This window comes from Chinchilla lanigera, unplaced genomic scaffold (assembly GCF_000276665.1).
Source record: "Chinchilla lanigera isolate Chin_1 unplaced genomic scaffold, ChiLan1.0 scaffold00084, whole genome shotgun sequence".
NCBI classification, from domain to species: domain Eukaryota; kingdom Metazoa; phylum Chordata; class Mammalia; order Rodentia; family Chinchillidae; genus Chinchilla; species Chinchilla lanigera.
Genome location: NW_004955485.1, coordinates 9,216,283 through 9,240,919, shown reverse-complemented (window position 1 = coordinate 9,240,919; position 24,637 = coordinate 9,216,283). Strand labels below are relative to the sequence as shown.

Below are 24,637 nucleotides of genomic sequence, written 5' to 3'. Positions count from 1 at the left end.
GGCCACAGAGTTTCTTCAAGGCATATTGCTAAGTGAAAAAAGTACCGTGCAGAATAGTATGCTGCCTTTTTTTAAAATGGACAAGAAGGCCAGGTATGGTGGTGTACACCTGCTATCTCAGCACTGAAAAGGCTGAGGCAGGAAGATTGCTGAGTTCAAAGTCAGCCTAGGCCACATAGCAAGACCCTGTCTAAAAAAAACTGGACCAGAGAGGGTATGGTAAATGATTTTTAAAAAGTATTTTCTCTACACTCATATTTCTGACACCAAACTGTAGGCTTTCCACATGTTACAGTTCTCTAGTTCTCTGTGTTGACCCCAACTAGATGTCCTATGACTTGATTAGAGTCTGAGACTACAGGGTTAGTGCAGGCCCCACGGGTGAAGGTTGCATCTCACCAGACTGCCCCATGTCCTGTGCCAGGCACAGACGCGGAGCTCCCTTCCTTGTGACCACAAGCATAAGTTAGGAGGTCCCACCGTCCCTAAGGTTTAATAATTTCTTAGAATGTTCACAGAACTTGAGAAAGCACATTATTTATAGTTACCAGTTCACTGTAAAGGACATAGCACAAGGAACAGCCAGATGGGAAAGAGCTTAGGACAAAGTTTGGAGATGGGCATGCCCAGCAGCTTCGGCATCCTCTCAGGTCCCACCCTCCTCCTCCTCGTGTGTTCCCTAGTCCAGAAGCCGTCCAAGTGCTCGTGCCCTCCTGGAGGCTCCATCACACAAGGGTGACTGATGAAAGCATTGGTGTGGTGCTTAACTTGATCTCTGGCCCCTCCAGGTGGGACTGCCTTCCAATTGCAAGTCATTCACTCTACAGCTAGATTCCATCCTTCAGGAGTCACTCAGCACAGACTCAGTAAGGCTGGAGGAGTGTTATGTGAATAACACCCCTGTTGCTCAGAAATTGGGTGCTGGTCAAAAGCCAAATTGTGTTTTATACAGAGATTCCTCATTTACCAACCTCGGTACGTTCCTGCCACTTAGGTCAGTGATTGGCCTATAAATGAGGAATTGTATGTAATATGTATATTCCAATATTCAGAACAAAGAAATGGTCAGAGCAACTCCAACTTGATGGCTTTGCTTTTATTTGCATAACTTTTACAGTACTGTAATGTGTAACAACATAAAACTTAAGTATTGTATAGATAAGATGTACTGTACCAAAAAAAGACATTGAGGCTCTGTAAACAACAGAAGGTATACAGAACTAAACCCAGAAAAAAATGGGTTCTAATCTGAACACTGCACCTAGGTCATAAGCCTGAACAGTTGTTAGACAGGCAGCTTGGTAAACAAGGAAGGTACGCACTGTAGTTAGTGTGGGGAAGCAGGCGGGTGCCTCGATATGTTTTGGTTTCTTTCGTCCCTATAAATTTTCTTTTAATTTATAACTTTTTTTTTGAAAGCTAAGTCCATGCATCTTTTCTTCCATGAAGCTTTACTGACAACCTGAACTACAGTTGGGTTACTTAGAATTGCTTATGTTGCCGTGGTCTTTTAACTATCAGGAGCTGTCATCAGCCACTTTCTGTGCAGCTTTCTAACCTGAAGAACACTGAGAACAAACAGTATCTTACAAGGAGGAGCTGCTGCAAAGGAAAAGGAGTACACAGAGGCAGAAGGCAGAGGAGTGTCTGCCTCTAGGGTAGTAGCAGATTGGCTTAAAAGAACTTCAGGAGATGATGGAAATACTGTTTCATGATTTGAGTAATTGATACATTAATGTGGATGTTTATCAGTATTTAAAATGGGTACATTCCTTTTATCATACGTAAATTATTCCTCAATAAAAGTTTTTAAAAAGTATTTATTAAGCTGGACATGGTGATATAGTCCCCTAATCCCAGCTAGTCAAGAAGCTGAGGCGGGAACATTTAAATTTCAAGGCCAGCCTGAACAATATAGCTTTCATTTAAAAAAAAAAAAAGGTGAAGGCTTGAGCTGCAGCTCAGTGGAAGAGCCCAGTGCTTTGAGGCGCTGGGTCCCATCTCTAGCAGCCTCCTCACTCCCTCCACAGATCCCCCTCAGAAATAGTTATTCATTATTTCTTAAAGTGAGTAATTGTGTTGTGCCTAATTTCAATTCTTTATTTACTTCTCAACAGTTCTGAAACACAGATGACACTGCGGGGGAGAGGAAGTGAAGATTCACCTTCTAAACCAGTTTTTTCAACCCTTCCTGAGAGCAATATTTTAAATGTGGTTAAGGTAGGGTAAAACTTCATTTATCTTTGGTACAGAACAGCTTTATGTTTGTTGTTAATGGTTTTAAAAACTAGTTTTCTACCAGGTGATTTTAATTTCTTACCAGGTGGAAGTTCTTAGCTGTAATCTTTGTGTTAAAGGCTGTTTTGTTTTGTATTACAAAGTTTATTTGAAAAAGTAAAAGTGAAGAGTGAGTAAGAAACTGGCTCTGCAGAGCGAGCCTGGGCTAAGTAAAAGAGGACAAAGCAAGAGAACACATACGCTGGAGGGACACAGGGTGGGCTGTCGTGAGAAAAGCCACCATAGTCTGCTGTTTTTATTTTTAATAGTAGGAGTGAAAGGGGAACTTCAGATTAGAGTTTTGTCAATAAAGTAGTTTTGAAACCAGTAATGTTTTAGAATTAATCATATATGAAGGACAAAGTATTATTTGCAATATAACTTAATGATCAAGAATTAATAACAGGGCTGGGGATTTAGCTCAGCGGCACAGCGCCTGCCTGGCAAGCGCGAGGTCGTGCGTTCGATTCCCAGTACCGGGGGAAAAAAAAAAAAAGAAGTAATGACAAAGTGCCATGTGTGGTGTACACGTGTAATTCCAGCATTTGAGAGGCCAAGGCAGGAGGGTTACCACTTCAAGCAGAAGCAGCCTGGGTTACATAGCAAGTTCAAGGCTTGTACCAAGACCCTGCCTCAAAAAAGAAAAAGAGCATGAAAATTTTTTTAGTGGCTGTCAGTGATAGTGAACCATTAAAATCCTAAAAATGGAAAACAGACAAAAATACCACTTAATTCAACTATTAGCATGAGTATTTCTGGCCTTTTCCAGGCATCTAATACTTGTATCTTTTGTCAGAAAGACTTTATAATTAAAATTCTTAAAGTAAAGTGTATCTTCTTAACTTGCTTTGTCTGTGCATTTCTGTCAAAAAGTTCCTAGGCTTGTGTACATCAATACATCCAGAAGGTTACCAAGACCATGAAATAATATTGCTGATCTTAATGCTGTTTAAGATGAGTTTGGAAAAACAGCTGAAACAGATTCCTCTAGTAGACTTTCAAAGCCTTCTGATAAACCTGATGAAAAACATCAGAGACTGGAATACAAAGGTAATAAATGTTGCTCAAGCCCTCAGTTCTGTTGTTTTGTACAACACAATTCCATCTCCTAGTTGCATACAGAACTAGAGTCACTCTACTCTCGGTTAAGCTCTCTGGTGAACAAGGAGGTGAGGAAAGAGCTGTGTGGGAACTGTTAAACCAGTGACAGTCTTTCCTAAAACCGCGGCTCTTCAGTCAGCAGCACTGTGATGTTGGAGATTTGCCGTGCACCATGCATTGCTGTAAGTGCCGGAGATCCAGCTGTGCTGAGCATGGTTGGCACATACCTGCTGAGGCAGACGATCACCCCGAGTCTGAGGCCAACCTGGTCTACAGTGAGAACCTCTCTCAAAAACCCAAAAAGAAAGAAATAAAACACTGGAATTGGATCCCTAAGTGCAAGAAATTCCAAGTCAGAAATGTATATGATCTTGTGAAGCTCTCATTGTACACATTTGCAAGCTGGTATTTGTGAAATTCTGATGAACGTTTAAATATGGTACAAGATGACTTAAGATAGGGGCTGGAGATTTAGCTCAGCAGCACAGTGCCTGCCTGGCAAGCGTGAGGTCGTGAGTTCGATTCCTGGTACCGGGGGGAAAAAAAAAGGTGACTTAAGATAGAACAGAATCTATCGTGTATATTGGACATGTTCTAGACTCTGCAGTTTGAGTAAATGAATACTCCGCTAATGCTCCTAATAGGGCAGGACAGGATATAGACTGGATATCCTGGCCAGTTTGGAAAGAAGTCCTAAGTGTTGTTCTTCATTTCTTTCAGATGCCTAAACTCTGTCTGGGCATAAACGACCTCTCCAGTCACCCTCACAACCGTTTGTGGTTGGTACAGCTCGTCCCTAACTGGACAGCACGTGGAAGGTATTGAAAAGTGAGAATTAAACATTAAGCAGTTTTAGGTGTTTTAAGTCTTTTATTTCCATTCATCATTCTTTGAATACTAGAGCTTTTTATATTCAGCTGAAGGAAAAGGGCGTTGATAGCCTGATTCTAATTTGTAAGTCAGGTCATTCTGTAATATTCTTGATTTCTATTTTTAATTTATCTGAGAACGATATAGATGACAGTAGCCATAAAAATGAATGAATTAGCTGCGCATGCAGGAGGCTAAGGCAGAATTGCTGCATTTTTGAAGCCAGCCTGTGCCACAAAGTGAGTTCCAAGCCAGCCTGAACTGTCGTCTCAGACCAAAAAAAAGAATTAATTAACATTTTCAAAGATTTACTGTTCTAAATTCCCTGTGTGATGCCTGCCTGTAATCCTAAACTACTTGGAAGGCTGAGGCAGAAGGATTACAACTTCTAAGGCTAGCCTGGACAAATGTGACTCTTTCTCTTAAAAAAAAATTCGGCAGGATCTGCACATACAGTCCAGGCCGTCTTTGAACTTGCTTGGTAGCCCAGGTTGGTGCTGAACGTGTGATCTGCCTGCCTCTTGGATCCTGGGATTACCATCCCTGGCTCTTGAGAGTTTTTTGTGAAAGGGCTGGGAATATAGCTCAGTGGCAGAGCACTTGCTTAGCATGTGTGAATCTCTGGGTTTGATCCCCAGCACAACCAAGAAAGAAAGGAAAGATTTTACTCTTCTATAGCAGTTTATATATTCTTATGCAGCCTCCTCTGAAAACATTGCCTGTATTTCCAGTTAGAACTGGAACTGCTTTTGGCTCATTCATTTGCTTCTCAAGTGGTATTGATTACAGTTTTTTCTAAATACTTTCAAATTCTGTTTCTAGGCAATTGAGACAGTGCCTCAGCCTAGTGATTATTTCAAAGCTTCTGGATGAGAAACATGAAGATGTCCCTAATGCCACTAATCTTCAGGTATAAGTACTTTCTAATAAATAAACAGGAGAGGTAGTGAGGTATAGGGAAAATTGATGGATCTTAAGTCAAAAGTCTAGGAGTTAGATTTCATCTCTCAGGAGTTACTGCTCATGTAGTCTTTAGCGCTTACTAACAAGATCTAGTTTCTTCTTTTTTAGTTTCTTCTTTTTTAAAAAAAATTTTTTTTTTTTAAAGATTTAATCTCTTCATTTGTGACATATAGTAGAGATGATATTATACCCTCTACCATATACAGTTGTTGTGGACCATCTGAGTTAATGTATAAATAAACCTGGAGAAGTCATAATGTATGATGATAAGACTGTGACATTATTTATTGAATTTGTTCAACTTATCAAAGTTAGCAATATTATCACAAGATTAGACATTGTAGAATTATAGTATTTGAAAGGCTGAAGGAGGATTGCAACTTAGCCACCTGGCTAACTTAGAAAGACTTTGTCTCAAAAGAAAAAATAAAAAAGAGCTAGGTATGTAGTTCAGTGTTAAGAGTGCCCCTAGGTTCAATCCACCATACCACCAAAAAAAATTGCGAAGCCATTGCATGTTAATTGCGTCTTGTGCGTGTTTTAATATTAGGTGGGTTTTTAGATCACAGAACTGAAATACAGTTTCCGTCCAGTGCATGTGGTAGGTACCTCAGGGATGCATGAGTGTATATGGACATGTCTCGTGGAGACCCCATTCTGAGGGAGGCATTTTACACTGATAGCACTGGTGGAGTCCCCTTATTTGGACCTGAAAACTCACCATAGAACCTGATCTGGGTGCTCCCATGTCCTTGTTTGAGCTGCTTTTCAGTGCAAGGAACTCTGTCGGGTCCTGAGGTAAAAAGGTGAATTAGACTCACAGAAGACAGAAGTAGTGGTTGAGACAGTAAACCAACTGTCAAGTGGTTAGTATGGTGAGACTAGCAGTAGAGGTGTGCACAGGATGCCCGGGGGCACAGAGTGATGGGGAGAGCCGGCTCCCAAACCTTAGTAAAGTGGATTGGATTCCACTCTGTGAGCGCCACTCCTGAGCAACCAGGCTGATGAACAAGCAGCTCTCACTCCTTTCTATGATATATCTGCCACCAGAAGTGATACTACGTGCTATGCAACTTGTTTATTATTTTTCTGTTTGTACCCATGGGTGAGTTAGAAATAGAAAAATAATAAACAGAAGTTGCATAAATTAGCCCTCAGGTTACTCATCCTAGATGTGATTTTTTTTTTTTTTTCAGCTTCTTATTAAGTGCTGTTTTTCAGAATTCAGTGACTTCTATCTGTGGAGAAATTCAGCTTTGCTTTCAAGTAATTTCACAAAGAAACCACTACTTATGGACTGTATCATAATATCATTTGGTATTTTAACCATTTATATCCCAGGGTACAGGCACTGAATCTCTAACCCAAAACCGCTTTTTAATGCAGGTGAGGGCTTTCAGAGGAAAGTGGCTCTCACTGGATGGTAAAGAATGCTGAGAGGGACAATTAGAGAAGGCAGAGTGGACGGGGACATGGGGGGAAGTGGCCTGAGAAGGGGCGCTTGTGTTGCTGAGTCTTGCTCAGTGCCCCCTCTGTGTTTTAACAGATATCAGTGCTCCATCACTACCTTGTACAAATGAAACCTTCTGATTTGTTAAAAAAAATGGTCTTGAAGAAAAGAGCCGAGCAGCCAGATGGCACTATTGATGACAGTCTTCACTTAGAACTTGAAAAGCAGGTATCTTTATTCGTTGCTGTTGTAAAATAATTCATTAAATGTGAGAGTTGGAATTTAGGTAAAAGGATGATTCTTGGTAGTTTTAATACTGGGACTATATTTTTCTACCCCTGTACTAGGGCAGTCATGAGGTGGTAAAATGAATCTACTTGAGTGCAAGATCAGAAAGCCTGGTTTAAATGCCTGACTTTTCCTTCCTTAAACCCTTTATCTTTCCTGGACTACTTTCCTGGTTGGTAAATTGAAATGATACCTGTGCCAACTAATTCATAGATACTAATTTTACTCATTTGTCTAAACAGGCATACTACCTGACCTACATTCTTCTTCACTTAGTTGGTGAAGTTAGTTGTTCTCATTCTTTTTCTTCTGGACAACGGGTAGGTAATGTGTAGTATTGTTTTATATAGGTGTCACTATTGATGGAATGAATGCGTGTGCTTATATTAGGAGAAAACTTAATAGAAATTAACTGGGAAAGGGGGAGTAACCATAACCTGCAAACATACCATATTGACAAGAATTATTTATTATTAAATGTTCTGTTTGTTGGAGTACAGCATAACCATTGTACCTTGGCAACAGTATACTATATTCATAAGATACCACAATTACTAAATAGCTAGCAAACCAGCTTTTTTTTTTTCCCCCTCCCCCTTTTTGAGACAGGGTCTCACTGTGCAGTTCAGGCTGCCCTTGAACTCACTTTGTAGCCCAGGCTGACCTTGAACTCACTTTGTAGCCCAGGCTGACCTTGAACTCACTTTGTAGCCCAGGCTGATCTTGATCTCAAAATGATCCTCCTGCCTTAGCCTCCTGAGTGCTGGGATTACAGGCTTGTACCACCACGCCTGGCGCAAACCAGCTTTTACCTGGTTTCTTCTCACCTTTTCTCCCACTCAGCTTTTTTTCTTTAGGTTTTTTTTTTTGGTATTGGGAATCAAACTCATGACCTCACACTTGGCAGGTAGGCACTGTGCTGCTGAGCTATATCCCCAGCTCTGCTTTTTTTCTTTAGAAATAACATTTGCCATCCAGTTGAACTAAGTTAAGTCCAAGTTCAGTGCTATTATACATAAGGTTAAGTGCTATTGTACGTAAAACTATATTTGCTTTCCTAATTAGAACCTGACAGTCATTTATTTATAATATCCTCACATAGCCTTTACATTTTCTAAGCTTTTTTCTGATTCAAAATCCAATCAGTTGGGGCTGGGGATATAGCTCAGTGGCATAAGCGCCTACCTGGCAAGCACAAGGTTATGAATTAGATCCCTGGTACCGCAAAAAAAAAAAAAGAAAAAAAATGCCAATCAGTGATTATTATAAAACCATATAAAGTAGGTGATAAACTACAATCCAGTGCCCTTCTATACATTTTTCCCTAGTTTATCTATACACTGACAATTGGTTTTTAAAAATGGGATTCTCATTATTTGCCATTTGTCTTTTTACCTTAAGTTATGCTCATAAACATAGTATTTCTAATAACTAATAATAAGTACAGTATGTCAGGCCCTTTACTGGTGGAGTTTTTTTTGTGATGAAATACAGTAACATAATGTGTTCATTTATCGCTGCACTTGTGCAATCTACACAATAAATTTCTAGAATTCTTAGGTCAAAGGTTATAAATAGTTCATATCTTAATTACATAAAAATAACTATTATCACATTTCCCTCCCACAAAAGTGTCCATCTAGGTTCACCAACTATATAAGAAACTGTTTTGGGTGCTTTAAAATTGAAGACATTTAATTTTTCAAAGTAACTAATCCTCTTAACAATAGCTTAATCAGAGTTTAGTAGCACATACATAATAAGGCCACATCTCAAAACAGAACATGTTAAAAATAATAAAGTAACTTTTTAAACTAATTTTTTAACAATACAGTGCTACGTACTTCATTTAATGTCCATTTGTAATAGATTGCAGTAGAAACTGCTGCTTGCTTGGTTTTTTGTTGTTTTTGTGGTCCTGAGGATTAAATTCACGGCTTTCACACTGAGTTACGTTCCTAGCCCTTTTAAAACAGGGTCTTGTTAAGTTTCTCAAACTAAGTTTGAATTTTGATGCCTTGTGCCTCAGCCTCCCAGAGTTCTAAGGTTACAGGCATGCACCACCCTGCCTAGTTGAAAATGCTGTTTCAGATTTTATTTAACTAGAAAATCTTATACTTCCATTTAGGTTTAGGCAATAACTTGACAGAAGGTAGAATAATTACTATTTTATGATAAAGCCTCTTTCGAGTATCTACACATAAACAAAGACCTGAAATCACAGTCTGCAGTTTATTGCAGCTTTTGTTCAAAATACTTTACATCATCTGAGACCCAGAAAATCCCTGTTTTCCTATTAGGCTACAGAGACTAGAAACACAGGTTAGTAGTCACACTATATAGAGCCCCAGGTGTCCCATATGCTCCACTGCTATGTTTGTGTATGTTCAGTAACTCTGACCTAAATGCTTTGGTTTTTATAGAAATTCAGTTTTTAGGGCCAGGCATGGTTAGTGCATGCCTGTAACCCCAGCACTTGGGAGCCTGAGGCAGGAGCCATAGGCAGGAGGATTGTTGTGAGTTCAAGACCAGCGTGGGCTACAAGGTGAGCTCAAGGCTGGCCTGAACTGCATAGTGAGACCCTGTCTCAAAAGCCAAAAAAAAGAAAGAAATTGCAGTCTTTACTTCAGCAGTGAGGTCCACAAGGCATCCCACTCTGAAGTTACAGGGTAAGGCCAGGGATATAGCTCAGTGGCACAGCATCTGCCTGGCAAACACGAGGTCCTGAGTTTGATTCCCAGTGCCAAAAAAGAACAGTGAAGAGTTAACAGTCGCAAGCCCCCCTAGTGGCTCAGGGGGAGATGGCTGAGCTGCTCCATACAGTGTCTCTGCAGGGAAAATTTCAAGTCCTAGCCACCTTAGTGGCCTTGAAAGCTTCGGCCTGTGCGCCATGGAGCAAGCACCTTCCTTGGTAGTTAGGCTGGGCGCACTCAGCCAGGAGTGGTTCTGTGCCTGGATCTCCAGGCCTTCAGTTGTTTCTGATCACCTGCTCATGATGGAACTGTGGCCACTGCTGCTTCCCAGGCCACTCCCGAGCCAGAGTGCACCTGCAGTGGAGGAGAGCAGTGAGGAGCCTGGTGCCTACAGCTCTGCTCCTCAGGACTCTGTGCTCTCCCATTTAAAAATGGTAATAATAAAATTGCTGGACATGGTAGCACATTAGTGTAATCCCGGCACCCTAGGAAGCTGAGGCAGGAGGACCACAAGGCACAGGACATAGCTCAGTAAATAACTAAAATAAAAGCTCATTAGTTGCTACTTGGATATTTAATTAAAGAATATGTTGAAGGAAGGACTCTTCAGATTATCAGTAAAACATAACCTAGTTATGAGCTCTGAGTTAATCTTCATTAGTATAACCTAAAGCATAGCAAAGCATCATTTTTGTGGGTTTTGTTTCATTTGCTTTCCAGTGGTGGGGACTGAACCAGAGCCTTGCGCATTCTAAGTAAGTGCTCTACCACTGAAGACCATGGCTTAGTTACAGTACTAGTAGTTGTTGCTACTGAGATAGGGATCTCACTGTCTTGTCACTGGGGGCTAATTCCTGGCTCGGTGGCCCTCCTGCCTTAGCCTCACATAGCTGGAACTCGCAGTGTGCACCACAGTAGCAGCTTCTGTATGTGTTCTTTAAATTAACTGAGCAGTAAGTCATGGTCCTTCTGTGTTCATGTAAGTGATTGCGTTCACTGAGAGGACTGCTACTATCTCTGATGATTAGCATCAGAAATTGCTAACGTGGGGATGATAGACTTTTAAATGCCTTGGTTTCTATTGTACAGTCTCTTTGTTAGTCTGTGATGTTTCAGAATTGTTTAGTCCTTGCATTTATTTCGTTCTGAACAGAAGCACTTCGTGCTGCTCTGTGGGGCTCTGGAGAAGCATGTTAAGTGCGACATTAGGGAAGACGCACGGCTTTTCTACAGGACTAAAGTAAGTGTGTTTCTAACATTGCCTTTGTTTAACCCTGGTTGTATTAATATTAAAGGAAGAGAATCATGTAAGCCCTCTCTTAAAAGAGGGGTGTGTATAACAGGCTGGGTGCAGCTTGGTGGTAGAGTGCTTGTTGGGTCCTGGGTTTTATCCCTAACACACACACAAAAATTAAAAATAGGACTTTTTTCTTTAATAGCAGAGTCTGCTTCTGCTAAGCATTATACTTGTCTAGCTACATTGAAAGTAAAAGGAAAAATTGTGAAACTCTTAATACTCAAAAAGAAAAATTCTTTTCAGTACTATTCATTATTTCTTAGGTTTTTTTCCCCATTTTAAAAATTAAACTCCTATGCTTGAGATAGTTTCAAGGTTTGAAGCATTATGAAATCTTACAATGGTTGAAAACTTGTTTCACTCATAAAGAGAAAATAGTCAGGGGGCTGGGGGTTTAGCTCAGCAGCACAGCGCCTGCCTGGCAAGCGCAAGGTCATGAGTTCGATCCCTGGTACCGGAAAAAAAAAAAGAGAGAGAGAGAGAGAAAATAGTCAGGCGTGGTGGCACACACCTGTAATCCCAAGTGTGTAATTGCAAGGCTGAGACAGGAGGATCGCCATGCATTTGAGGCCAGTCAGAGCCACATAGTGAGTTCAAGGTCAGCCTAAACTACATAGTGAGACTCTCAAAAACAAAAAGAAATAGATTAGCTGTCATTCTTTGACTGTGTCACTGAAGAATGTGTTAAAGGAAGGACTCTTCAGATCTGAGTCTTAACATCACCCTGTCTGAGCTCTAGGATGAAAACGATTCTCAGTAAGCTTGCTGTTTTTTTTTTTTTTCAAGGGTTCATTTATGTAAAGACAGTCAAAAAGCCAAATTTATGAGTATGCAATAGGAAGGCACCTTTAGTATTAATACAATGATTTGAGTTTTCCTTAAACAAAATTAAACAACTGTTGTTTTCTTTTTAATATCTCAGTCATCTTTTAGCTTTTGTAATGTGCCCTTTTTGTTTGAATAGTTACTGGAAGATAGGTCTCAGCTTCGTGATTTTATATCTTACATTGATTAGCTGCTATGGCTGGTAATTTAAACACTGCCTTTTTAGATGTACTATATATACTGCTTTGTTTTGTTTTTTGAGATAGGGTCTTGCTGTGTGGTTCAGGCTGGCCTTGAGCTCATTATGTAGCCCCAAGCTGGGCTTGAACTAGCAGTCTTCCTGCCTCAGCCTCCCAAGTGCTAGGATTATACGCATGCACCACCATGCTAAGCCTTGTGGTAGAGTGTTGAGTTTTACGCAGAGACTTGGGTGAACCTCACATTAGAATATACCAAGTATTCAGAGGGGCTTTATGCAAGGCATGGTGGCAAATCCCAGCACTTGGAAGGCTGAGGTAGGAGGATCACAAGTTTGATACCAGCCTGGCCCAACAGCAAGTTCAAGGCCAGTTTGGACTACATAGCAAGACTCTGTCTCTAAAATTAAAGGGGCTGCTGGGCATGGTGGCACACACTGTAATCCCAACAGTCAGAAGGCAGAGGCAGGAGGATCACTGCGAGTTTGAGGCCAGCCTGAACTGCATAGTGAAACCTTGTCCCTAAAAGACAAAAAATGTTTTAATTAAATTAAAGGGGCTTCATAATACTTCACAGAAAATATGGAAAGGACTCGCTGAATTTTGGGTCTTATAATGTGGAAAGGAGCAAATGATAAGTATTTTTTATTATGGTCTTGAGTCTTTTAAATAGAATTGGCAGGGCAGGGAATAGCCAAAGAATTGGGCCTCTGGCACAGACCACCCTCAAGCTTCTCTAGCTGGGTGTTCAAAAGCCAGCAAGTGAAAAATCTAAGCTCTTTCGGAAGCAGGGATTAGTGTTTTGGGAGTGCCCTTTAATTACTGTTGTACTAGGAAAGAGTGCCAAGCATTCGGTATTTTGGGTTAGGATGTTTTACTAATTACTATAACTTGAAAGTTCCTCCACAAGGTGAGTAGCTTGTTTTCTTTCTTGTCATAAACCAAACTAAGTTGCTGGATGTGGCCATTTGAGAGCTATGAGATTTTTTTATATTAAATTTAATTTGATTGTAGCTGAGGATTTTTTGATCTGATGCCTTTTCTTCTTTTTGATTTTAAGGTGAAAGACTTGGTTGCCAGGATACATGGAAAATGGCAGGAAATAATCCAGAACTGTCGGCCTACTCAGGTGTCGTTTTATTGAACAGTTTTATTTATTCTTAATAATTTTACTTAAAAAATGATATTCTTCATACTGTTGGGAACAAAGAATAATACTCAACCTAGTTAATAGGAAGATAAACTGAAAACACCAATATTACATGTTTTGTCTATATTTTTTATTTCTTGTTTGCTTTATATTTATTAATTTATTTTTAGAAGTTGTATAGCCAAGCTAGGCTCAGTGGCACACCCCTATAATCGCAGCACTTGGGAGGCTGAAGCAGGAGGATTGCCGCAAGTTTAAGGCCAGCCTGGAATATATATCACAGCAAGACCCTGTCTCAAACAAATACAAAAAGAAGTGGTATAGCCCATTTTAAAACTTTATATTGCACCAAATGGAGGTTATTTCGTTTTTGTTTTTGTTTTTGTTTTTGTTTTTTTAAATAAAAGGAGAAAAACATTAACAGACAGACAACATTTTACAACATAGCAAAAGAACAGTACAGATAATACGGAGTTACAAACAAAGTGGTAGGGAATTAACAATGGTTGTTGTATTACATATTGATATCTTCAAAGTGGCTTCTCATGAAAACAGATATAGAAGTGCAATACTGATCAACCAAAGACTCATTGACAGTTTCTTTCTGCGTAGAAATAGAAGACAGAAGAACAACCATGTTAACTATCCCGTATATACATACATATAAAATTTCTCCTTCTTTCCCTTCTCTTTTCCCACATCCCAGTTGCCCTTTACTCTTGCGCGGTTTCCTATCATTTCACGGTGTCTATCATACCTAAATGGAGGTTATTTCATTAGAATCATTTTTCTTAACAGGTCTGAGATTTAAATCTTAAGATTTAACCCACATAAAATAATTTTTGCTCAGTTAACGTACATGATGCTTTTTATTCATAGATATGTGAATACTGTCACCACGGTCTAACTTTAGAAAGTTTCTGTCATCCCAAAAAGAATTCCTGTACTTACTAACAGTCATTCCTCATTCCCCACTATCTTCCTTCCCTCCCCACTCCTTTAAGGCAGTCTCTCTCTCTTCCTTCCTGTCTGTCTCTCTCTCTCTCTCTCTCTCTCTCTCTCTCTCTCTCTCTCGGTGGTATTATTAGAAATTGAACCCAGGACCTCAGACATGCTAGGCAATCACTCCACCACTGAACCATATTTCCAGCCTCTAATTTATTTCCTTTTTTTTTTTGGTACCAGGAATCAAACTAAAGACCTTGCACTTCCCAGGCAAGCGTTCTCCTGCTGAGCTATATCCTGAGCCCTTAATTTACTTTCTATCTATAGATTTGCCTGTTCTGAGCATTTCTCCTATGTGAGATGGCCTATGTGGTCTTTCGTGACTAATTTCTTGCCCCAGCATAATGATAAGTGGATCTGTGTTGCTGTATGTGTATCTTTTCTGTCTTGAACACTACTCACTTGTTTGGGTACATTACATTTTATTTATTGACGTATTGCTACAGCAAGCAGAAACACCCAGGATTTGGAGGCAGATTTATTTACATCGCCAGGCACTGACCAGGTCATTCCCAGAATAACAGGCCCTGCTCTCTGGTGATCTAGGGCTTATGTGAAATCAGGAAGCATAGAGGCAGAACGGCTTGTCAGTTGGGACTGAGGTATTGGGGGGGGGCCTTTTCTGTTACACATTCACCCCTTTTTTAGTTTCCCTGGCAAATCTTTTTTTATTTGCTGGGCATATTGCATGTGACCTTTTGAGACAGGGCCCATCTAGAAGCAGTAACATTAGGGTTGTCAGTTGTGTTAGGATGGGCCCTAGCCAAAGTCCCCAAGACTAAAAGTTTTTCTAGTAGGAGTTTGTGGTTTATTTCCCTTACTATAGGGTTTCCCCCTAAGTTGACTCTGACAAGAAAGTAAAGGGAGTTCATCTGATCTAGGAGAGTATCCAGTGTGCCTTGGACACTCACCAGATCTTGGTCAGGTGTTTGATTGATTGTTCTCTTCTCTTGTGGCAACTGTCTGTAGAGTTTAAGGCAAAAAAACACAGCTAGCAGCAGGCAGGGAAGCAAGGACTAGGGTAAGCAGCCTGAAAAGACACAAAAAATCAAGGGGATAGGTATGGCACAACCCTGTGAACTGGGTCCTCAGGCTGTATCCATGTGTGGACTGGTCAGCATCCAGAGTGACCAGAGCAGAGCTTTTTTTGAGTGAGCTTTATGGCCTGCATGCTGTATGTAGTTTCTATTTAATCTATTTTTTGTGTTACCTCTGGTACTAACGAAGGTGCAATGTCATTGCCAATGATCAAGGGTAGGCCATATCTAGGGATTTTTTACAGCAAGACCCTACATACTGTTATTGTCTTCTCAGTACAGGTAGGGAGTGGAAGCTTCAAGGCCAGTGACGTGGACACTGAAGCCTGAGCCAGCTGCCAGGCTGTGGGTGCCGTGCAGCAGGTTGGGCTTACAGAGCATATGGTGGGGGCAGGTCTGGTGGCTGGGGCTGATGTTTCAGTCGGTCAGATCCCAGGAGGGGGCTTAGGCCTTGGGACCAGATTATTTTGAGTGGTTGGTGGCAGGTTTCCAGAGAACAGCAAGAAGCAGTTTGCTGTACAGATCACCCCTATAGGAGAGTTTTTGCCAGAATTCTTCTGTCGAAGGTGACCACAGCATATCTGGCCTGTTGGACTTCATTCCTAACAGAGCTACTTCCATTTGTGAACAGGGTGTGCTCAGCATCTTTTGGGATCCATTGCTTTAAGAACCGTTCATCCTGGTGCTGCACGTGGATGTGGCACCTGGGGACAGTTAGGTCTCAGTCTAAGGTGAAATTGTCAGCTTTCTTTATCAGGACAGTGGCTGGTAGAGCACAGAGGAAAAGTGGAGGAGGCAGCCCTTAGCAGTCGGATCCAAGTATTTGCACAGGTAGGGCACTGGGCATTCCCAGGGACTGATAGTCTGAGTAAGCATCATAGGTTTTGTGAACTCAAGGATCTAGATTCTATAGAAGCCAGCAGCTCCCAGAAATTGGCAGTTTGTTTCTTATAACCAGATTTCTTTTTTGTAACCAGTTTCTGCCAGACATTGTAGCAGAAGTTTTGTCCTTTTCAGCAGGCAGCTTGGGTGTCATCAGTCGGAAGTGTTTTGGCCAGCTGTGAAGGCTTCTGTAAAGAGGGTTAACAAATTTTCGAACCTCTGGGAGGTTGAGTCCAGGTCAGTAGGCTTTTGAGTCCAAAGCTGGGTCTTTCCATTTAAAGGCAAAGAGGGGCAGACTGACAGGAGCCAACCAAAGGCAGAGGAAGGCCTTTGGGTCCAGGCAGGTGGACCAGCAGGCTGGGGTGGCGGAGGCAGTGTATACGGAGGACAGTCAGCAGCATTAGCAGGTTGGAGATGTTAAACTGGCTCTACAGGCAGAGCTGTGTTGTTGACAGTGTGGAGATCTTGCCCACAGTGATTCACAGTCTATCAGGCTGATGTGTGGCTGGATGCCTGTTTGTGTTTCCTGTGACATCTGGCAGCAGTGGGGGTCTTGGCTAGGCCCAGAGGCAAGTCTTTAGTTTATACCTCTGGGAGGAAAGTTCAGAACTTCAGGATTGGGGTTATCTGTCTCAGGCCAGTACAGGCATCCTCTTCCTCTCAGGTTGAAGATGCAGAGTTAAACAAGAGGGAGGCTGACTGGCTTGGTGCAGAGGAGATGGTTGCTTCTAACTTGAAGAGGAAGTCTCTTCCCAGAAGCACGATGGAGCCTGGCTTATGCAGGCATTCATGTTTGGTGAGATGTCCTCTCAGGCTGCAAGTTTGTGCCTGGCAGAAGGGGCGAGAGGCAAGAGTCCGAGTTGCCGGATGATGGTACTGTGGGCTCCTGGTGGCCCAGATGAAGAAAGGAGCCCAGTCTGGCCTTGTCTGAGCCCATTAGACTGATAAAAGGGTTGTCATCTGATCTAGGTTGAAGCTTTTGAGAGTTCTTACCTTTTTACTTTATTTTTTTTTTTAGTGTCCGTAGTCCTTATAACTCATAGCCAGAGGGCGTGGTCCTTCATCAAACTAGATTTTCTTACAAACATCAGGTGTCTTTTTTATCAGGTTTGTGGGTAACTAGTTAATGGGCTTTTTGCCTCCCTCCCTCCTCTTTGATGTCTTTGAGAAGCACATGACTGGGTTGTTTCTAGGTGAGGTGACCTTTGGAGAGACCATGGAAGCTCCATCATCAGGGCTGGTGTCCAGGTCTCCTCAGTCTGCATGTGGAACTCAGAAGGAACTGCTGACAGTCACCTCGGGTGGGCGCTAGGTGACGCCCTCTGACAGGACAGAGGCTGGAGGCTCCTGAGGGAGGCCTCTGGCTGTGTGCAGGCAGCAGCCAGCTGGAGCCAGTTGGATTGGCTGGAGGGAGACGAGTGAGGAGCTGGGAGTGAAGCTGTAGGTGTGGCAGCAGTTGCCATAGCTGATGGGCGTGCCAAGGTAGGGTTCTCAGGAGGGTGGGCCTCTTTTTTTCTTTGAGACACAGGGAGTGGTTTGAACTCCATAAAAGCCCTTTTTCCTCTAGTCAGGGGCTGTGGGTTTTGACTAATTAATTCCCATCTCTGACTCCCAGTGTTCTGGTTTACTAGGTCTGGGTTGAGACCTGACATACTTAAGTTTCAGACAAAGTCTCAGATTAGTGCCAGTGTGTCCAGAGTTAAACTTCTAAGTAGCCAGGGCCTAGAATTTGCTTGTGTTTTGGATCAAAATAACAGGAACTCTGACTATTAGCTTGGAAAAGCATCTTGCTCTTTCGTGGCATTTTGATTCTTTGCTGTTGTTGTCCTTCATGGGATACACATGCCCTTTCAGAGAAATTTTGGGAGTCTTAACTTTCTACTATGTAATTGTTTTAGTTTCGAACATCAGTAGACCTGGGCTGGCCATCTGTGCTGATACAGCATTAAAACAGAAAAGAATTTCATAGCGAAACTGTATTAATCAGCTTAACATTGATCTTTTAAATGTGTCTCTGTGTGAGTGTGGGAATAAGAAAAAAAGTGTTTACGTTATACTTTCTAAATTGTCAGACCACAAAATGTGAAATTTGAATCTGATCATCAGACCTTTTCAAAGAATTTTTTTTTTTGTCTTTCTGAGACAGGGTCTTGCTATGCAGTTCAGGTTGGCCTTGAGCTCACTTTGTAGCCCAGGCTGGTCTTGAACCCGCAATGATCCTCGTGCCTCAACCTCCTGAGTGCTGGGATTACAGGTGTGCGCCACCATGCCTAGCTCAGAGAAATTTATAAAGATTTAAACTCAGCATTTTATAATTTCAGCTTTCTGGGAGTCTAGGCCAGGAGGATTATAAATTTGAGCCCAGGCTGGACAACTTAGTATCTAAAAATTTTAAAAAGAGCTAAAGGTGTAGCTTGGTTGCAGAGGTCCTGAGTTTAACTCCCAGGACGAGAGGGGGGAAAAAAATCAAACATGGTGGTGCACAACTATAATCTCAGCATTTTGACAGGCTGAGAAAGGAGAATGAGAAGTTCAAGGTCAGTCTGAGCAGCTTGGCAAAACACTGTCTCAAAATAACAAGGGCTGGGGCCAGGAGTGGTGGCACATGCTGTAATTCCAGTGCTTGGGTGGCCAAGGCAGGAGGGTGGCTGCAAGTTCAAGGCCAGCCTAGGCTACATAGTGAGTCTCCAGCCTGAATTACATAGTGAGACCCTGTCTCAAAAAAACAGACTTAAAAAAAAAAAAAGAAAAACAGAAACCAGACTTGATAAATGAGCTGGGAATGTAGTTTACTGGTTCATTGAGCCCCTGGGTTCAATCCCTTAGAACCCAAAAAAAAGTTTCTCTTTCATTATCAAAGCTCCATTGTCTGGTGATTAGTAGTTTTATAAGGATTAATTCATAATCTGATTAAATTTTCCTTTTTTTCTCCTTCATTTTTGTAGGGGAAACTTCATGACTTCTGGGTACCAGATTCTTAACAAGAGTCGCAGCAGCAAAAGTACAAACAGAGAGAAGTTCACTAAGAACCTTTCCAAGAGAAGTAGGAGGTACTGCTGTGGAGTCCAGTGTGCATTAAGAAAATGCACAGCAGATGTGCCGCTTGAAAACTGAACATGAGGCTGGTAATGAAGAAACGGCTTAACTGTTCAGGCACTGACCTTTTATAGGAACAGAGCCTATGAAAGGAGGGGTGGGACAGAAGCAGCTAGTAGTTACATGTTTGAGCTGCCTGTACTTTCTCTTCTTGTTATATTGTAAGCCAGTTATCTTTCTTAGGTAGTATTTGTGGCACCTGGATAATCACAGGAAGTATAAGAAGAAAAGTTTGGACCAGCTTGAGGAGTTGGACATTAGAAACCAAGACCAGGTTTCAACTGGGTTAATTTTTTTTGGTTTTTAGGATACAAAGGGAAAGCTTATCACAATTTACTAATAAAAGCATAGCTCTCTTCTGTAACTCCTATGAACCACAGGTCCTGCAGTTTCCTTCACTGTTTAAGATTATAGATCTATTAGGTTTTTAAAATACGTTTAAATGCCAGGCATGGTGGTACAAGCCTGTAATCCCAGCACTGGGGAGGCTGAGGCAGGAGGATTGCGACAAATTCGAGGCCAGCTTGGGCTACATAATGAACTCAAGGCCAGCCTAGACTACATAGCAAGACCTTTTCTCAAAAAAACCATAAATAAATAGACAAAACATTTAAACAATTAGGAAACAAGTTTAGTGTATTTTTAGATTCTCCCTAAGAGGAAAAGAGTGAGCTATAATACAGTGGCTCTATTTTTAAAATGCCAGAATTTTCATACGTAGTTTGTTTTGGATTTCTTTTAAATGCTTATTATCTTTTTGAAATACTGGTTAAAATCTTAGAATTCTGGCCCTAAATAGCAATATTACAGAAGTCTCTTTTATAAAAGCTTAAAGATCTGGGAATGTTTCCAGACATCTTTTTTCCATCTTGTCTGTAACTTTGGCAGAGACCTGGATTATGTTTATTATTTGGGACGTTCAGGGGGCGTCCACATGCATGCACACACACCCCCGTGTGTGCAAAATGTTGTTGCACTTGAAAACTCGGAGCTGCTCTGAGTCCTTAAACACTGGAAAGCGTCCTCTAGAGATGGTGAGGGCTCAGTAGAAGTGCACACGCTGGTTTCAGCCCAGAGGGCCTTGAAGCCTGTGGTTGTGACAGACCCTTCCTACCAGCTGGAGAATTCTTTGGGTGACTAGTGTCCCTTGTAGGAGGGTGTGTTTCTTTCAGTGTTAAGTTGGGTGACAGGCTCTGTTCTGAGAGCTGTCTGTCTCCATTTGGCAGGAAGGAAAATGATGTGGTTGGGGGTGACGTTTGGGGGGCGGGGAATAAACTTTGAGAACTTTCTACCTCTACTTTGAGGTGTAGGAGCAAAAAAATTTATCTTAAATTTAACATTTATTATGACATCAGTTAACTTTTGAGCTCATGTCAGGCATTGGGCAGTAGTTTTATAGGTGAGATTAAATAAATCCAGTTTCCAAACAGCCAGACTGAATGAGTCTCCAAGAGTCAGACCAACAAAAGCTTTGCTCTGTGTTGAGTTTACTGGTAAGAATATTATCTTGATACTACCTCTCAAGGGTATTGTTGTAAAATGCCACTTTAAAAAAAAAATGCCACTTAAGGTTAAAGAGATAGATACAGCCAGGTGTAATGGCACACACCTGTAATCCCAGTAGTCTGGGAGGCTGAGGCAGGAGGATCACAAGTTTGAGCCCAACCTGGGCAACTTGGTGACAGCCTGTTTCAAAATAAAAAATTTAAAAAGGGGCTGGGGAAGTAGCTCAGTGCAAGGGCTGTTGGTTCAATCCCCAGTACCATAAAAAAAGAGAAACATAAAGAGTTATATTTGACAGAAGCTTGAAACTCACATCTATCTGCCCAACAGTGGGATTTTCACTCTGTAATTTAATAATTTGTAGATACATTATTTGTGTGTAATTTTATAAGTGTTCATATTTTTCTCATTTTGCTTTGTGTAAAGTGTACAAAATTTCAAAGTATAAAATACTGCTTATATTGCTTGTAATTACAGTGTGTAAATATTTTCTAATTGTGTACATTGACAGGGCGGGGCAAGTGGGTTATTTGGGTTTTTTTTTAAGTGACCCTTTTGTATTGCAGTTTCAACAGATAACTGCCCATCAAATTTAAAACCACTTTGATATATTTTTATTTAGCAGTTCCAGTAAGAAAAATGTCTATTTTTAATTGTCTTTCGCCATTGAAGAAAAGTACTTCATCTGACCCTTAAAAGTAAACAGCCAGACACCAGTGCAGGACCTTGTATTTAGGACTCTGCAGAGCCTCCGTCTCGGGGTCAAAGTGCACTCAGTATTTCCATTTGGGTTCTCTTAGAGATTTTGTGATTCCCTCTTGTAGCACAAATAGCCCCTCGTTTTTCTCCCAAATTAAGTATTTTCCTTTTCCCTCTCGGGTCCCCAGGCCTTGTCTCCCTCCTGCTGCTGTTGCCCGGTGAGTGGGATGATGGACAGGGAGGGGTATTCATTGCAGAGAAGGCCTGGCCGCTCCGGGGCAGGCTGGGTGGTACCACTGTGTGAGACATCACTGGGTCCAGTGGTGTGGCTGTGGGCGTCAGCCTTGCTATCCTTTTTGCAAGCAAAAAATTAAGGTACTTGTGTTTATGTTCTTGTGTGTGACTATTTGCCTTTTCTAACCTTTCCTTGTTCTCTGAAAATAAATTCTGTTAGTTATATTAAGTGAAGAGGCTCTCTATACAAAACGCATCCATGTCACAGTAAAGTAACAGTATCTGCACATTTTCTGTCTATACCCTGCTGGCAGTGGTGCCTTTGTCACCCTTTAGAAGGTTGGCGTTTTCTTGTGTTGAAACACAAGTAGTAGCCTGCTTGGCCTTCACAGAAATCTCCCCAGATGTAAAAGATAAAGAAGTGTTATCTCAGTCAGACCATTTGTACATTTATATTTATCAAAACAGATGCAGTTGGTGGGGACCAACCAGTAATAATGTGTGGAGTCTTTAAACCAAGAGTAACCCTTAAATTTAAAAATTAGAATTTTAAGAAACAGGAACTGGGATTTAGCTCAGCGGCACAGCACCTGCCTGGCAAGTGCAAGGTTGTGAGTTTGATTCCTGGTACTGGGAAAACAAACAACAAAAAAAAGAATTCTAAGAAACACTGGGCATGGTGGCGCACACCTGTGATTCCAGCATCCAGGAGGCTAAGGCAGGAAGATCAAGGCCAGCCTGGACTGCATAGTGAGTTCAGAGCCAGACTGGACTATACAGCAGGGCTCATCTCCAAAAAACAAACAACGTTAAGAAATGACCACCGAGAAGCAACTAAGCTGGAAAACAGGAAACGCCCACCCTGGTTTGTCTGGGAGGCAAGAGCAAGGTGCAGGTGCCCAGCGTGTAGAGCAGCTAACAGGGTCGTGGGGTGACCTCTCGCCCGTCAGCAGAGACACACCTCATTCTTTGTAGGTGCGTTTGCCTTTCCCGGGCCGTCCTGCCAGCCGGTGGGTGCACCAGTGCCTGGGTAGCAAATGCAGATTTCTCTTTCCTTTCATTTCTGTTCAGGAGTTTTATACTTACTACACCTTGTTGAAGTCCTATGAATGTATGTGTGTGTCATTAAAACTGCTCTTTCAGTTGGAGTATGTTTGGTGACATTTGTTTGGGATTGGGGAGGACACGTGTCTCGATCGCCCCGTGTCTTGCTCTGCCCCATTCCCGAGTTCTTAAACGGATTGCTTCCTCCCTTCCTGCAGCTCTGGCCTCCACTCTTTTATCCTCTGGGTAACAAGTTAATGGCTTGCTGTACACGTCACAGTCAGGTTCAGTACTCGTCACCTCCTTGACCATGTCCATTCAACAGCTACTGCGTGTCACCTACCTCGTAGGTGCACCTTTCAGGATTCAGTAAGGATGTGGTGAGTGGGATAAACAGTGCCTCGTGACTCCTGCCTGCTGGTGTCCAGCTTAAAGTACTCCAGAGGTTATTGGGCAGAGAAGGCCAAAAAGAAATTTGGTGGCCTAACGCTGTGCGCCAGGGCCGCCTGCCGGGTGGCAGCTTCGGGAGACAGGCTTAGCACCTCCCCAGACAGGCTGCTCTGAGAGACTCGCCGGAGGTGTGTGCGGTCCGGAGCCGCTGCTCCCTCTTTCTCCCTCCTGGCAGTCTGGGCTGGAGGGAGCTCCCCATGAGCACTCTTCTCTGGGCAGGGGGCGGAGGGGTGGGGAGCTGAGCCAGGCGGGAGGGGCGATGTTGCCGTAGTGCTTAGAAAGGGGGATTGTACAGTTTAAGGGAAAGAAAGGCTTTGACCTGGCCCCTGGGCTCAGCCCTCCTTCGGAGATTCACCACACTAACCCTGTGATCTTCGGCAGGTTGCTTAAACTCCCTGAAGCAGTTTCTTCCTCTGATAAAAAGTAAGTGCGGACTACGTGAAGTTGTGTGTCAGAAGGGCTCAGTAGTGCCTGGTGCACAGCAAGAACACCATCCGTGCTGACTGCGGTCCAGGGCTCTTGAGGCTCTTCTGAGAGGACAGTTGGAATTGGGCCTAATGGGCACCTTGGGTGTGCTGACATCCGATCCAACCTTATCTCCAAGCAGTACAGTTCCCAGTCAGGCGTGTTGGCATACTCCTGTAACCCTGGCACTCAGGATCTCCCGCTACATCCCCGGCCCCCAGGCAACTTCTTGAAACCCTACCTCAGGATAAGTTTTGAAACGCTGAGCACATAGCTTAGTGTGAAGGCCCTGGGTTCAGTCCTCACAAGTGGGGAAAAAAAAGCTGTGACTTTTTGAGGACTAGGTGTGCTAAACTGAAGGAAGCAGTGTGGTGTGTGGATGTGTTCTGATGTCTCCTTACTGACCCAGAAGGGAGAGAGGGCAGGCCAAGGACCAGGCTGACAGGAGAACCAAAGGAGCCAGGCTTCTCAGGCACAGTGCAGCAGTGAGATCACAGCACTGTTACACAAGTCAGAGTTCCTACTGTGTGCGACTCACCTAGAGGGACAGCGCCAGGCACAGGCACCGTAGAGGTGGAGATGCAAAGCTGCCAATCCAACAGGAAGTGAAGCTGAGGAGCCCTGAGACCCCTTGCCCCAAGTTTCGGGAATTCACGCCTACTCTCTTCGTCTAGGATCCTCACTATAGTAAGTAACGGCCCTGTGCAGAGCCTGGAACCAAGCCAACCCCAGGTTGGAGCTTCCCGAGGACAGCCACACTGCCCTCAGCACTGTCTTACAGCACCAAAGGGGAAGGTAACCTAGCAAAGGGCGCCTGTAATCTCAGCACTCAGGAGGCTGTGGCCAATCTGAACTACATAGCAAGATCATGTCTGAAAAACAAAACCAAAGAACTGTAGTCCAGGCTGGCTTCAAACTCACAATGACCCTCCTACCTCAGCCTTCTGAGTGCTAGGATTATAGGGCCACACCACCACACCTGGTATATGTGGTACAAAGTGAGTTCAAGGTCATACTGGGCTACACAGTGATACCTTGTCTCAAAAAAACAAAACAAAAACATGTTTGTAGCCAGGCGTGGTAGGGCATGCATCTAATTGCAGCGCTGGGG

At 42.6% G+C, this 24,637-nt stretch overlaps 1 protein-coding gene across 1 annotated transcript in view; it reads left to right on the top strand.

Annotated features, from left to right (window-relative positions):
• The window catches only part of Slf2 (SMC5-SMC6 complex localization factor 2), a gene marked incomplete in the record, with an annotated part of 47,890 nt that extends 28,389 nt beyond the window's left edge, over positions 1-19,501 (top strand). The window contains 3 exon segments of the mRNA XM_013504054.1: positions 10,805-10,882; positions 13,022-13,090; positions 18,981-19,501. Coding sequence (XP_013359508.1) covers positions 10,805-10,882; positions 13,022-13,090; positions 18,981-19,016 — 183 coding nt within the window.
• Positions 19,502-24,637: the final 5,136 nt, after the last annotated feature.